The 15,424-nt window shown below is 34.8% G+C and overlaps 1 protein-coding gene across 1 annotated transcript in view; it reads right to left on the bottom strand.

Moving 5' to 3' along the window:
- Positions 1–663: 663 nt before the first annotated feature.
- The window catches only part of LOC144450460 (protein PALS2-like), a 49,256-nt gene continuing 34,495 nt past the window's right edge, over positions 664–15,424 (bottom strand). The window contains exons 4-13 of the mRNA XM_078141070.1: positions 12,640–12,792; positions 11,770–11,922; positions 10,604–10,679; positions 9,666–9,817; positions 9,219–9,350; positions 8,669–8,777; positions 7,710–7,934; positions 6,566–6,768; positions 5,521–5,649; positions 664–4,971 (exon numbers count right to left, since the gene is read on the bottom strand). Coding sequence (XP_077997196.1) covers positions 4,795–4,971; positions 5,521–5,649; positions 6,566–6,768; positions 7,710–7,934; positions 8,669–8,777; positions 9,219–9,350; positions 9,666–9,817; positions 10,604–10,679; positions 11,770–11,922; positions 12,640–12,792 — 1,509 coding nt within the window. The 3' untranslated portion in view covers positions 664–4,794. The remainder of the gene's footprint in view (positions 4,972–5,520; positions 5,650–6,565; positions 6,769–7,709; positions 7,935–8,668; positions 8,778–9,218; positions 9,351–9,665; positions 9,818–10,603; positions 10,680–11,769; positions 11,923–12,639; positions 12,793–15,424) is intronic.

Raw genomic sequence — 15,424 nt, forward strand, 5'->3', positions numbered from 1 at the left:
CTGTGCTCCAAACTGATACCTGTAATTTTCTGTTTCATCGTGACATGAATGAAATAGAAAATCTTGTAACTTTGTCATGATTAGAGATCGATATGTGATCATTGTCCCATCACAGCGTACCTTGAGATTTAAATGTTTAACCACAGAGGGCGCTGTCCTCGTCAGGTCCACTGCCTCATTTCTGACGCTGATGGCGCTACACTTTCGTGAGTGTAGCGCCAGCAGCGGCAGAAAGGAGGCAGGGGACCAGACTATACGGGATAAACAGTGAGCCAAAATTAACATCTCGGATAGAGGTTATAGAAAAGCACTTTGGTTATTTATGGTAAGCATGCGACCCATTTCTCAGAAAGTTAAAGTTCTCTGGGAAATTAGTCAGTGACGACTTACTTCTCAAAACTGTGCTGTATGAAAACTTTCAGATCCTGTCAAAATGTGGGGGTTTGGAGGAAATATACAATGTTGTATTAATCGGTGTCCATTGAGTTTTAAAATGTTTTCATCTTATTTTCAAATACTTGTACTGTCTTGTAACCATGATTGTTGGAGAATGGGGTTAGAGTTTTAAAGATTTTCATTTCCACACTGCAAATGTTAAAGGGATAAAAAATATTAAAAAAACTTTTAGACACAGACATTAGTAGAAAAAATCCAAAATCCATTTTTTTTATTTCAAAGTCCAACAAGACTACAATATCATGATCTAGAATGGAAATTATTCAATAAAATATTCAGTTGAATATATCTACACTACGGTAACACTAGTGTTATTTTTAAAATCACAAAAACAAATTCTCAGGGGAATACAAGTAATCTTTTTGAAAATGAAAATATTTTTCAACTTCAAAACTAAATGATCTAACCCCCTAAGAAATAAACTGAATATAAGTGGAACTTCCTGATTTGTTGAATGGATCTAATCATCCAATTATTTGGCAGTAATAATCTGAATCAACCAATCAAAATGTACATACAAAATACTCAAATTAATTACAACCCAACTTGGATGTGCAAATGAAATGGCAATATTTTGGAATCGCGGTGAGAGCTTCTATTTGATGGGCAAATAACGGGCAAAATATTTCAGTTCTGGATAGATACCTGCTGATGATGATCAGTAATTGTATGTCACCCTGTGTCTGAAATGTTTATATCAGAACACCACAACAGACTGCATTGTAACATTGTAACAAAAACAGATTCCAAATTTGGGATGACATACCTTATATGGAAATGCATACCATATTTGGAAATGCAGGCTACATTTGGGAATGCATACCAGGTTTTGCAATGTTGACAAAATGTAAAACTGCACACCATATCTCTCAATTCACACTATTCGATGCCTACATTTGGGAATTTGTGTCAAATTGAAAACTCTATACTTAATTCAAGAATTCCTATAAAATTTGGGACAGCATCTTATATATGTAACTTCTAACAAAATCTGTGACTGACTACAGAATCACTTGAAAATTCCTCCCAATTTTGACTATACCATATTTGGAAAACTGCACTCTCAGACCAAAGACCATATACATGGAATGACTCCCATATTTGGACAACTGTACTTTAAGACTTGATACCATATATGGAATGACTCCCATATTTAGACAACTGCACTTTTACACTTCATACCATATATGGAATGACTCCCATATTTAGACAACTGCACTTTAAGACTTCATACCATATATGGAATGACTCCCATATTTGTGAATACATGTAACAGTGTGCAAGACATGCCTTCTTTTTTGATTAGTTTTCATTCAAAATACTCTTAGCTATATCACTATAAACACAGTCTTCGCTAATTGGAGAGAAATACACCTTATAAATACCAAAGTTAAATACATAATATTCTGAGTATAAAAAGTCTGTAGAGTTTTAGTACTTATACTATTTCATTCAAACAGTACAGTTATAAAATAAACACTGTAGAACAAATGGCATAAGACAGGCAACCAAGACAAATCTGTCAGAAAACCTAACAATTCTATAAATACAAGAAAATTCACATCTTTCTTTCTGTACTATACATTCCAGTACACTTTCAAAAAATATTTGAATGGAAAACAGAGAAGAAAAATTCAGGAATACCATACACTGAAGTAGAGTAAAAGCTCAGAATATTATCAATAAATATACACATACAAAGCTAAGGTATGGCTTCAGTGACATCACAGAATTATAATTTGCATGGCAATTGTGATTGGTTCAAATCAACAGATTTGCATATTCATATTACTAATGTTAGTTTTTATATAGCATTTTCCCACGCTGCTAAAAGCTCTTTACAATTATTACACTGGCATGGACCTAAAGTGGAACAATGTCCCTTTCTCAATTCCCTGGGGAGCATTAATCCGTTGCAGCCTCTTGAGTTCATAGGACTAAAACATTCACTTTGCAACTTCTATCCTACCAGGTCCCTAATAAAACAGTTGGGTTGACAGGGGCATAATAGTGATTCACATCTTGCCCTATCTGCACATGATATATTCAGAAGCAAACGGCTGCGGCAAGGCCCAAACCTGCAACCTGCATATTCCGAACCAGCCACTCTAACCATTTGTCCATCATACCTCCACATATTCATGTCGGTCAATCACCTTTCAGTACTTTTACACCTATTTGAATACCATAGTGACCTGTTACCTCTTAGTTAGCTTGATTTTTCTGACAAGATCTTAATTTTCAGATTGAAGGACTATGAGCTTAAAATGTTAGATTTGCATATGAAAAAAACCCACAACTAGTATATCACAAAACTATACACCAAAAGGTGCAAAGCGAGTAAAAATTTGAGGAACATATCAACCCATAAACTGAAGCATGATGTAGAGATTACATAGAAGGTAACCTTTCCACCCCTATTTCATCTAAGAATTAGAATCACCCATGAATAAACAATGGGGGTCATACCATATCACTCTAACAGTAGGGGTTTTTTGAAGGAAAACAATGTCTGTGTTGTCACTAAAAGATTACAAACATTGCATTGTCTTGGCAAACCATTAGGTAGTAGATTTAAGAAGATCTAAAACATGATTCACAGAAGATATTGCTATATTTCAGTTAGTTAATAATGATGATGACGATGAAAAATGGAACATGATTTTTATACTTGAAAATAATATTCCATCCAAATTATTTCTCTCCACAATTTCATAATCAGTGTTTACATATGATATTCTAACCACCCCTATAAATACAGAAGTGGAGTGATCCACTAATCTATTGACAACGAGATCATACCAATCAGTGAGAAAATGGGTGTAGACTGCTATGGTATGGTGAATGACAAATTCAGGTATTATAGAAAATTTGCTGGAAAACTACTATTGCGATATTACACAGTTTTGACCCAGGTTTAGAACCCTAGTCTTTGAGAGAATGAAATCTGTTAAATGTGTATGGTTTCAAATATGCTGCATCATAATCTTGATTGGGAACCAAAGGAAAATAGCATGTAAAATCAGTAAAATTTTGCAACTTGCTTTCCTAAACAAAAACTCTACTAACATGTTTGCAATTTACAGTAAAATTCTTATCAGGAGACATGATTTAGTTTCATTTATGTAATTATCAGATACCATTCAGCAATCAAGTACCAATAACTTCTTCTTTTTTTTGTTATTTCAACTAAAGTTAAACTTTGCAATAACTTTTCTTAACACCCACATAAACAAGGAATAAAACATACACATAAATGCCCTAAAAAGACCTCACATTCTGAATGAAAAATATACGAAAAATCCAAAATGTTAATAAATAAGAACATCCTGTAAAAAGATTTTAAGTTTTCAAGTGTCATTTCTTTTTGATGATGACAAACAACTTAGATTGGATTTTGAAACATGTACAAATACACTGTTAGTTATATCTATAATCTATCAAGGAAAAAAAATGCAATGAAACCAAGCTATCTTGACATTTTTTTGATAAATTTTTGACAGCATATCAATTTCTACTCTTTAGCTAGTTTGTCATTCTAGAATAATGCTATGGATCAGTAAGTGGTGTTGAAACTTCTGATCCCATGGAGTTAAAAGTAGTTTTTGTTATTACAAAGATGACGTTTATTACCAACATGATAAACACTTTTAGAATCATGTGTATTCACAAACATAACTTTCAGGTTAGCAACATGGTTATCTACAATGGGAGTCCTAATAGTAATACACCAAAATCTGGTTATCAGAAAAACAAAAGAATGTACAGTTTAGCCACTAGGAGTGCTGTTAGGCCATTTTCTCCCTACCAGCAAAAAACAAAAGATTGTGCAGTTTTACCACTAGAGGCGCTGTTCAAGATCAGGTTTCAATGATCAAAAAGGCAAATAAACACGTACTCTATGGAGATAGATAGCTTGATTTCACTGTCAACATGTACCTTACCCTGGTTACCAAATTGATTACTATCCTATATCTACTTCTACAACCGAATATCATATTAAAATGCTCCTCAAAATCATCACACGGTCCCTCCCTTTGCAAGGACATAAAGTGATTTGATTGTACTTTTCCTGTTTATCTGTAGCTATATCAAATATTACACAATTAAAAATGATCTTAGTAGTTCAATGTTTAGTTGAATTCCCCTGGTTTTAGTACTTCGAATACAATAATCCTGTATATATGGCTATAAAAATAAACCACTCTGAAAAAGCAACCCTTCCCATCCCTCTATTCCTAGAATGGAATGGTCTAAAATGAAGACCATTCCAAATAAGGAAACGTAGCAGTGCAAAGTTCAAATGTCATGTGAGGGTATATTTTTTAGCACATGTTGTTAGTACACCCAGTTGACGGGTACCCATTGCGGCTCAGTACTAAGCTGTTCCACGGCTTTGGCAAGCTGGTCGTAGGCGTCATCGATGTTTTCGTTCACTATTGTCAGATCAAAGAAGTGGTTGTAGAGGCGCTGGATACGTGCACTCTCTTCAACGGTTTTCTGAAGGTCAAGATCCTGAAAACAGAAAAGATTATTGTTTAACGAGAAAATCTTGTAGCAGTAGTTTTGCTACATACCCAAAGATACTAATCCATCCCCCACCCCCACCCCCACCCCCCCCCCCCCCCACACACACACAGTATCAAGGGACACATTATTTCATATCAAAACAGCAAATTCAAAATAACACTAACACGTTTGTCTTCATGTACACAAGACAGTCTTTTCTCATAACATTCTAAAGTCAAGGATGCCATCTCATCAAGTTCAAAAGATATTGTATGTTGCATGTGTGAGATATGACTTATTACAGACACAAAGACATATGGATGGATGGATGGATGGACAGAACCCATTGTAACAGTACCCAATTCAGGAGACAACAAATTCAAATGGTTAGCATAACAATATCGATAACTGTTTCAATGATTGTTTTCAGGAGAGAAGTTTGAAGAATTTGTTATATAGTGAAGTACGTCTACTTGGTCCCACATGTGGTAAAATATACCAAATTTTGGTAGGATACTAATCTTTTTATGGTCAAAATTTAAAACTGATAATTACCGTTACAGGTTTTGTGGTCGTTCCTTCTTTTTCTGCAGCTTGATGTAATGCTCTTAAAACTTCCAAGTCTGGGGCAGCAACAAACACAACAAATGACATGAATTCTGCTGATTTCAGAGTTTTCAAACACTGTAGAAAGAGTTAGAATGAATACTAAGTGAAAATATGGACTCAACAAAGCAAAACATATCATTTACAGGGGTGAACAAATCATTTTGTGAACTGGTGGTCCCCGGACCAGTGCCTTAAAAAATCCAGTGGTCCTGCTGAAAGAATTAGTGGTCCCAGGTCCCGCTAATGTGAAACATTAAATCTTACCTATGAATCTGTATATTCAGACGACTTTTTAACACAGTCATTAACAGTAAGGTACTGGTCCAACGGACCAGACAAAGTAAAATTTGTGTGGTCCGCCCCAAAAAATCACGAGTCCCGGACCCAGGACCAGTGGATTTGTTCGCCCCTGATTTACAAGGATTCAAGTTAAAATCTCAACACATTTTCAAATCACTTGCTGGGCATTTTGCAGATATACATATTATTTTTTAAGGAGTATTTTGCAGTACTGCATCTCATCAACTTGACTACTGAGTATCATTTCAAGTATTATGTCTTAAACTTGACTTTCACGTGTTTGGTCAAGATCATGAAATCTTATGGTAAAAAGTATGAAGAAAAATTCAATGTGTTATGCTAAAAACAACACATTTCCTTGTTTTGACAAAGAGGGCACTGTTCAATTTTGAAATTCAAAGTTTTGATATTTATGTAGCTATTCCAAAATATTGTAATTTTTTAGCAAAAGGATATTCTGAAATGGACAGAGTTCATATTTACAAGGAAATTATTGGAAAATAAAACCACAAAAGACCTGGAAATTCCTTGAAAAATCAATAAAACAGGAAAAGAAAGTGATCAGCCATAAAAAGTACAATTTACTTCAGATTTGTGATCTTGAAAAAACATGTAACATATGATTATATCAAAAGAAAACACTGCCCTCTATGGCAAATGCGTGAATTCTCTTGTTTTCATCATTTCTTACCTGTGGATTGACATCAAGCACACACATTTTACCAGATCTGATGATACCACGAATGGAGTCCACTTTTGTTCCATAATAGTTGTCTTCATATTCACCATATTCTAAATATTTCCCCGTTTTGATGTCATCCTGCATAACAGACTTGCTGACAAAATGGTAGCCTCTTCCATCTTCTTCACCTTCTTTGGGTTTCCTTGAGGTATCTGTAATGCAAACCAAGATAGTTACATTAGCTGATGAATATACAAAAATAAGCAAACAAGTCTTTGTAGAAGAGTCAAATACTTTACTTCTTTGTGACTAATGCATGAAAGAATTGCAGTGCATACATGCACATAACATACCAAGATGTTGCCACTGTCCTATTACCAACACACACACACACACACACACACACACACACACACACACACACACACACACACACACACACACACACACACACACACACACACACACACACACACACACACACACACACACACACACACACACACACACACACACACAACATGCATGCATGCACACATGTACACATGCACACATGTACACATGTACACATGACTACCAAGATGTCACCACTGTCCTATGACCGACCAATACACACAAATACATGTGACATGCATGACAATGTGTACACATGACATACCAAGGCATTACCACCACCATAATCACATTTGTTAGCCAGGGTTAATGTCTACAAACTTCTCTGATATGTACAAAATGTTGTCTACTGACAAGACATCACGGTTTAAAAAAACCAAGTAATAACTATGAACACAATATTATAAATTCAAGATAATCTTATCCTTGTCTACAAACTATAGTTGATTTTACGGTTCCAAGATTCATTGCAGCAGAGGACAGCTTTTGTTGTTACAGTTAGTCTTGAAATTAACATTAATCAGGAAATGACGGAAAGACATGTTGACCTCTTTGATTATGAGTGATTTTATAGAACAAAGACTAAACGCCATCAATTACAGAGAGAGATTTGACGGGTGAACCCAGGGTAAGGTTATGTGACAACCATCCCATTGAGTAGCATGTGCAAACCCCTCAGTGCATACACTATGTATGGCATTGTATAGAGAGACACGCAATGCATCTTGGAACTGGCAACATGTCTATTGACACTACTTACAAGGCATAGTTGTACCAAATCGTGTTGGGTCATCATTAATCATTTTGTTCTTCAATGTTCGCCGTCCAACACCTTGTGCTCCGATAAGTACAAGTGTTTTACGTTGGAATGGTGGCATGCGAGCAACCTCTTCATAAATCAATAACTCATGTCTGTCAAAGTCTTGGTTTCTACCAGCTTCATACATACTCTTCCTCTTCTTTTTAGTTGTGATGGTTCCACACACTGTTCAAATGACGATGACAAAAAACAAATATTATTGCCTGATTACCATTTTGGTCACATGACTGGACATACGGTACGAGATAATAAATATTATGGGTCTATTGAGGTAGCTAGGCAAAGTCTAAGTGAATCATTTTGACCAGAAAGTACTTTACTGCTTACTATATTTGTTCAAATTAAGCTGTGTACAGTATACTGTAAACCTAGATATTTTCACCATTAGAAAATTTTGCGATTTTATAGTTTTCAGCAAGTTCTCAAAGAATAATTACCAGATTGGTACATTGTGCCTATGTACAAGAAGACATTTTAGTCACTACTTATTTTTGCATATTTGTTGTTCTGTGAAATAAGCAAAAATAAGTCTTTAGCGAAAATTTCCAGGTTTATGGTATATGTTATACTAAAATTTTATACTATATGGACAATCTTAGGTTTGAGAGACAAGGCAAAAATTTCACAATATTGAAATTCTGGCTACAACAAAAGAAAGTCTTAGATTGAGAGACAAGTCAAAACATATTTGTGTAGTAGAAACAGGATTTAGCTGGACAAAATCACATATGGACAAGTCTAGCTTTCAATTCTTTACTTTATAATCACCATGGTTACTTGTGTACATATACATCCCTACTGTGTGAAGAACTTCTTTTGCATTTGTTATTGTTTGTGTGTGAAGACAAACACCTTGTCTCAGCAGTGAAACATCCGCAAGGCATCGTCATTTAACTTACTTTTTGTACCAGTGTAGTCATACACGTGAGGCACAAAGGCTTTCCTTCTTTCTTCTAATTGTTGACTTGGTATCAGACCAGCTGATGACGCCTCATCTAAATGGCGTGCCTGAAAAAAAAAAGTAGATAATTTAATATTAAAATTAGTCATTATGCAGAAAATCTATTTGTGTGTGTGTGTGTGTGTGTGTGTATTTGTGTGTGTGTATGTACATATGAATGTACGTACTTACATATGTACATACATATGTACGTACACACAGACATGCATACACCCTCGCCCACACTCATACACATGTACATGCCAGTGTGTGTATCTATACCTCAGTATATGCGAATGGCAAGTGTATGTGTATGTACATAGGACTTTTACAGACTTCATCAACTTTCCATTCTCTCATGTTGCTTTAAATCAACCAGCTCTGATTATGTCAAATTTTCCAACAGATTTCTTGTTGTAAGATTACCTGACATCTGCAGTTGTATCAAATAGAAGCGTTGTGACTTGCCTTTTTACTATCTATAGAATATCATGAGAGTTATGACTTACCTGCCACCAGTTAGTATCATCTTTGTCTACTATCTGTAGAATATCACCACGTTTGAATGCTAACCCTGCATCTTGACATGGACTGAGAGTATCTTTCCTGGGCTCATAGTTGAAATGACACTTGATGAAGACCTGGGTGAAAAATCACAAAAATATCTCTCATAACTTCAATGTGCCTGTAGGTAAGGAACTACTATTCTTCATCATAGTATTCCCAGTATCTCTTCCTATGTAATTCAATGTAGCCATTGAAACTACACTGTGATCATTTTCTGTATCAAGCTCTGGCACACTTTGAACAACTATTGTAAGTGGTACACATATCAATATTTGTTCATTCTGTGATTTGATTTGGATTTTTTCCCCAATACTTTACGTTTCTGAGCATAAAATAATGTCTCCCCCCCCCCTCATAGTTGACACGTACAACTACTATGTAAGTGTTACCTGTGAAAGCATAGGGTTTTCTTGATAACTTGGTAGTATTTTCAGTGTAATACTTCCTGTAGCTTCTTTCATAATCTGTTGAAGTCCTTCTGGATCATTGGTGACGTCAACACCGTTCATTTCCTTAATAATATCACCAATGTGTAATAAACCTAACAAACAAAAATATTTACTCGGTTCAATTTGTCTTTGTTACAGGACCATGGCAAAAGATGTCAATAAATGTCATTATAAAGTATTACCAATAACATGGTGGTCAACAGTTTACTACACTATACTTCATTTGCTTAAATTAAATCACAATATCCCACAATATAAAGATCAGATATAAAATAGGGAATTTGCAATCCAGACTGAGCATGCTCAGATGCAAAGGACTATGGGATTATCTGTGGTTATCGTAATACCTAATCTGGAGCTACTGATAAAATTAACCCCCCACAATGGTCATGGTGACTATGAATTGATTATTTGTGGTAAAAACCTATTGATTGTTATTTATTATCACATTTCCCATATCACATTCAACATGGCGGGTTTGCAAGTTCTCTATTAGTACAGCTTCTGTGATGTTTCTCTCTCTCTCTACCAATTCTCAGTACCTCAAATAGAATATAATACAAACACTGATAGCGTGCAAACATATAAAATGATACATTTTATCTCACTGTGAACGCAAATCAACATCACTGTCGTGGATGAAGCAAGGAAGATTGAAACACAAAGTTGTTTACTTGTGTTCACAGTGAGATAAAATTGAACATTTCATGTGTGCTCTCAATGCCTGTATTTTGTTTGTGTAATTCGTAGCAAAAAAATGTTATGTGAGTTTGATGTAAAAACACAATGTGCCAACTAATTGAGACGTACTCTATCATCTTTCTGGTTTGGTAGTATAAATTCAACTTTGAATGTTTGTTATTTTGAGTCAGACATACCTTGTTTGTCAATCACACTTCCCTGAAGAATTCTAGCAATCACTAGTTCATCATTTTCCTGTTTAATTGTTAAACCCTGTCAAAAAAAATAACATTTTATCAATTCACAGTAAGGGTCAGAAACAAATATAAATTTACAATATGGATATTACACTGAATAGAACAACTCTTCTAAACTTCTCTTTCCAAGTACTCTGCAAACAATTTGAAAGTCCGTACCATTTTTTCAGGAATTCACCACCCTATTAGCTATAACTGGAACTATTTCACATTGATTTTTGTTGTTGAATATATGGTTCATGGTTCCAAGAATCAATAGACAGTAAAATAGTTACTATTGTGTGATCAATGTCTGTAGTAGATGGATCAAAATGTCGTATAGAACTATATTTTACTCTCCTATTTACGTTGTACTCACTGAATCACACATGATCATCACTTCCAAAATCCTAGTAGAATATAACAGATTAAAGCATCCCAAGCTGACTTTGTAAGCTTTTTACTCGCATGAAAATACTTTGATAAAACCCACATTCCAGTATAATGTTAATGCATGTCTTCTGGCATTGATAGAATAGTTGACTGTATAGTAGGGAATTCCTGAACATTTGTTGATACGTATGATAACCTATGTCATTAGATTGCTTATGAGTTATATCCTAGTACCAGGTTTGAGTTCAGTCAATTACATGTGATGGTTAAGTATGCTTCAGTGAGTGGACACTAGAGGGCGGTATACTAATTATATAAATTACATCATCAGATTGTTTATGGGTTATATCCTAGTAGTACCAGGTTTGAGTTCAGTCAATTGCAAGTGATGGTTTAAGTGTGCTTCAGTGTCACTATCATCAGCCAATTACAGATGTTAAGTAGTTTGATGCCACTATATCTGTTGATCAAGGAGGCTGTCAACATCAGATGCTACATAAAATCAACAGAAACAGGGGGCAATGAACTACCTAACAGCTACATTGTATTATCAGCTGATCATACCGCCACCTAGAGGTCAATTGTAACTATGGAATTTGTCATTCTGATGACGACCATCAACAAAGACAATATGAAGTGCCCTTGCATTAAACCTTTGCATTAATTCATTAAATGTATTGTTCCTCATCTCTATGCCCTCTTGTAAATAAATTCTATGAAGACTACTAACTTACCAGTGGTTCATCTTTGGATTTACGGATACCAACCATTCTAATGGCATCACCTAGACCATTGAATGGTGGGTAAGGAGAAGGCAGTGGTATTGGTGATGGTGGTGGTGTTTCATAGGACCTGGCAGCCACTGCATCATGTGTCTCTATTAGTGACTGAATGGGAACACAAATCAAAAAAAGTATGTAATTGTGTGAAAAAACAATCCTGTTTTTCCCAATTTGTATTTTTTTGTGTACAGAGAAAAATTCCCCCTCCCATCCCGTTGAAGAGGATGAATTATAAAAATTAATGGGTTTAACTTTTTATTGCACAGAAAATTTACAATTAGCTCACAAAAGCTTTTGCCAGGTATTCACCATGGCTTCGTCAGTGTTTTCTTTCTTAAGTCACGACGCATGCATGACTTCACACAATGAATTATGCTGTCATGTGTTATACAAACAGGTTATAATATGCTATTTAATAACGCTCATGTCATAAGCAAACTGACGCAGCCATGCATCCAAACAGACATATACAAGTACACACACACACATGCAGTACACATACACATGTACACAGATGCATGTATGCATGCATGCATACATACATACATACATACATACATACATACATACATACATACATACATACATACATACATACATACATACATACATACATACATACATACATACATACATACATACAAACATACATACATACATACATACATACAAACACACACACACACACACACACACGCACGCACACACACACACACATACACATCCGTCTGTCCATCCATATATACACTCAATACAATGTCACACAACTCAAATTATAAAACACATGCATATCTCAGCTGACATCCATTCTTGAAAACCAACCTGAAAATGTGGTTCTGTCAGAAGTCCAGCTAACTCTGCAGCATCATCTTCTCCCCCTATGATTGGTTCAATATCATCGATGACATCCTGTACTAGTTCAGAATTATTATCACGAACAGCGGCTAATTTGGAATCCTCAAGTCTGTCATGTGCCTACAACATAAATAGAAATAAACAACACACATGTTAAATGGTGAACCTACAGTCTAGTGTGACTGACAAAACAATACAAATTTTATACCTACACACATCATCAAAGTTTCAGTCACCGAAATTTGAGACTTGACAAAATTCAACAAGCCAATGTACACGTTCGAACAGAAAATGTGGAATTTATGCCATGGTCGCTCAAAGTCAAAACAACAGATGTCTCCATCATTGGTTCTACAAATGCTCAAAAAATGACTCAAAACTTATAGAATCAGAATGTTCTTAAATTAAGCTGACACGGATATAATAATATTGTTCTCTAATATTTGTCTTTAGTCAGCTGGAAAATATTTGAAACCCAAATGTTTTGTCACTAGTCATCTTCGATGTGACAACCCCCCCCCCCCCCCCTATTTTAATTCACATTTTCCTTGGCTGAACTATGAACAATATTCGAGAATGATAATATTAATAGCTAAATACAATTTTGTGGTGTAATTTTATGTTACAACTTATTCATCACTCTGATAAATATTGCCAATGACAGTTAAATTGAGTTTGTGGTGGCAGAAATTAATGACAAAAATTATAACTACTGGTACATTCAATAATATTATACTTATCAAATATTTACAATTACCCTTTCCATATAACCCAAATACCTTGACTTATAGTCATAAATGTCCTGTTACCAACCACACCTATAATTGCCAATAAATCATATTAATTTATGATATTATAATAGTTATCAATTCTACTAATCTAGCACAAACTCAGCTATACATATCTAATTAGTCTAATTACTAGAATGGTTTAAAATTCCTCTCCTGAGGAGACTTCCGTTTTGTAAGTAGACAATTATCACTATCAATCATATAGTATTCCCTAGGCAATCTACAAATCATTACAGCATTTGATATATATAAATAATAAATAATTATATCAGACATCTTTCTGGAAAATATCACGGAGGCTTTAGATGTGAATGTTGACATGAAATAGATCTGAACAGAGTATTTCACTACTGCAGTTTATTTTTAATGATTTGTACGTATCTTGCACTACAACAAAAAACTGTATAAGGGGAATAAACATACATATTACATGCTCGCAAGCCAGAGTTATTATTTCTAAAATAAAATTCACCTGTGGGAGGCTCATTAAGAACGTTGCCGTAAAACAGGCCGTGGTTTTGCGACGATGACATATTAAGATGTCTAAGATTCTATCGGTGAAACCAGCAAAAACAGCAAAACACAAGGTATATTGGGATTCAAATGTATTAAATATTTGCATTTTCACCATTGCATTCACATTGTTTAGTACAGCACACACCATAACCCTTGCATACATTATTTCATCAAGTGTACAAGATACTGTTTACTACAGCACACACCATAACGTATACATTATTTTATCAAGTATACAAGATACTGTTAACTACAGCACACACAACAAGTATCATATATGCATTATTAATTCCGTCAATTCTAAAATATTTCATTTTGCACAGTACACATAATTCGTGTATACATTATCCTGTCAAGCATGTAAGATTTTGTTTTGCACGACACACACCTTAGCCCTGATTCCATCACGTATAATTAATGCAGTGAATCCCCTCACTCCCATAGTACAAAATGTAATGTGTATAATATTATCCAAAGAAGAATAGCATGTTTTCCATGAATTTAGACAATGCAACATAAAAGTACAGAACACAACACATTCTGTCTCTTCTGAGTTAAATACAACTACATATGTATTAGAATTGTACTGGCACGGCTGACGTTGATAGCAAAACTCTAAAACTTGTGTACTGACATTTCTAGCTGATTTGTTAAATGCATCAGATCCACAGAGAATACAGTGCAGTATACATACAGGTAGTATTTATGACACATTACTTTATACATCTCTTGTATGAACATTGCAACACGCTCAAAGTGACTACTACTGTCAAATATTATATTTTTGATTGTTTTTTTTTCCACTGAAAAGAGAAATTGTCTGTATTTCCTGGACCTAATATTCAGTATTTTCAAGTCACTTTATTTTAGCAGAAAACCACACAATGAAAACAGTGAAAATAGATTAATTCCAAGTGAAAATTTACTATTTCATAGTATTGTGAAATGATGTTACTTTAGCTGACAACCATGCAAAAGAAAACGCTGAAATTAAATTCAAAGTGAAATTTACTATTTTACTATTTCCCAGTAGTCAATCCAGCCTATCTTTTTTCTTTCTCTTCTTTCAAAGCTTTAAGCATTATTGTGAAAGATTCAATCTCCACTGCCTCATTTCAAATTTATCATCACTTGACAAATGGCCTGCAGCCAGACATATCTTATTTCCATGACAGTACTTGCCATGGCAACCGTAACCTTAACCAGTGATTTGGCATTTAGTTGTATATGCCAAATTTGACAATTTGCTCCGATTTACAATCCAGCATTGTTTATCAGAAAAGCTGTCATAACACTGTTGCCATAGCAATAGCAGTGTCCTCCTCACCAGTAATGTCATTCAATCTGAAATATCACATTCAACTATCTCTAGACATTACAATCTAGCATCAGAGATTGACGTATTTCTTGACGACAGTGTTGCCATGGAAACCATAAGCTGTACT

This window comes from Glandiceps talaboti, chromosome 20 (assembly GCF_964340395.1).
Source record: "Glandiceps talaboti chromosome 20, keGlaTala1.1, whole genome shotgun sequence".
Taxonomy (NCBI): domain Eukaryota; kingdom Metazoa; phylum Hemichordata; class Enteropneusta; family Spengelidae; genus Glandiceps; species Glandiceps talaboti.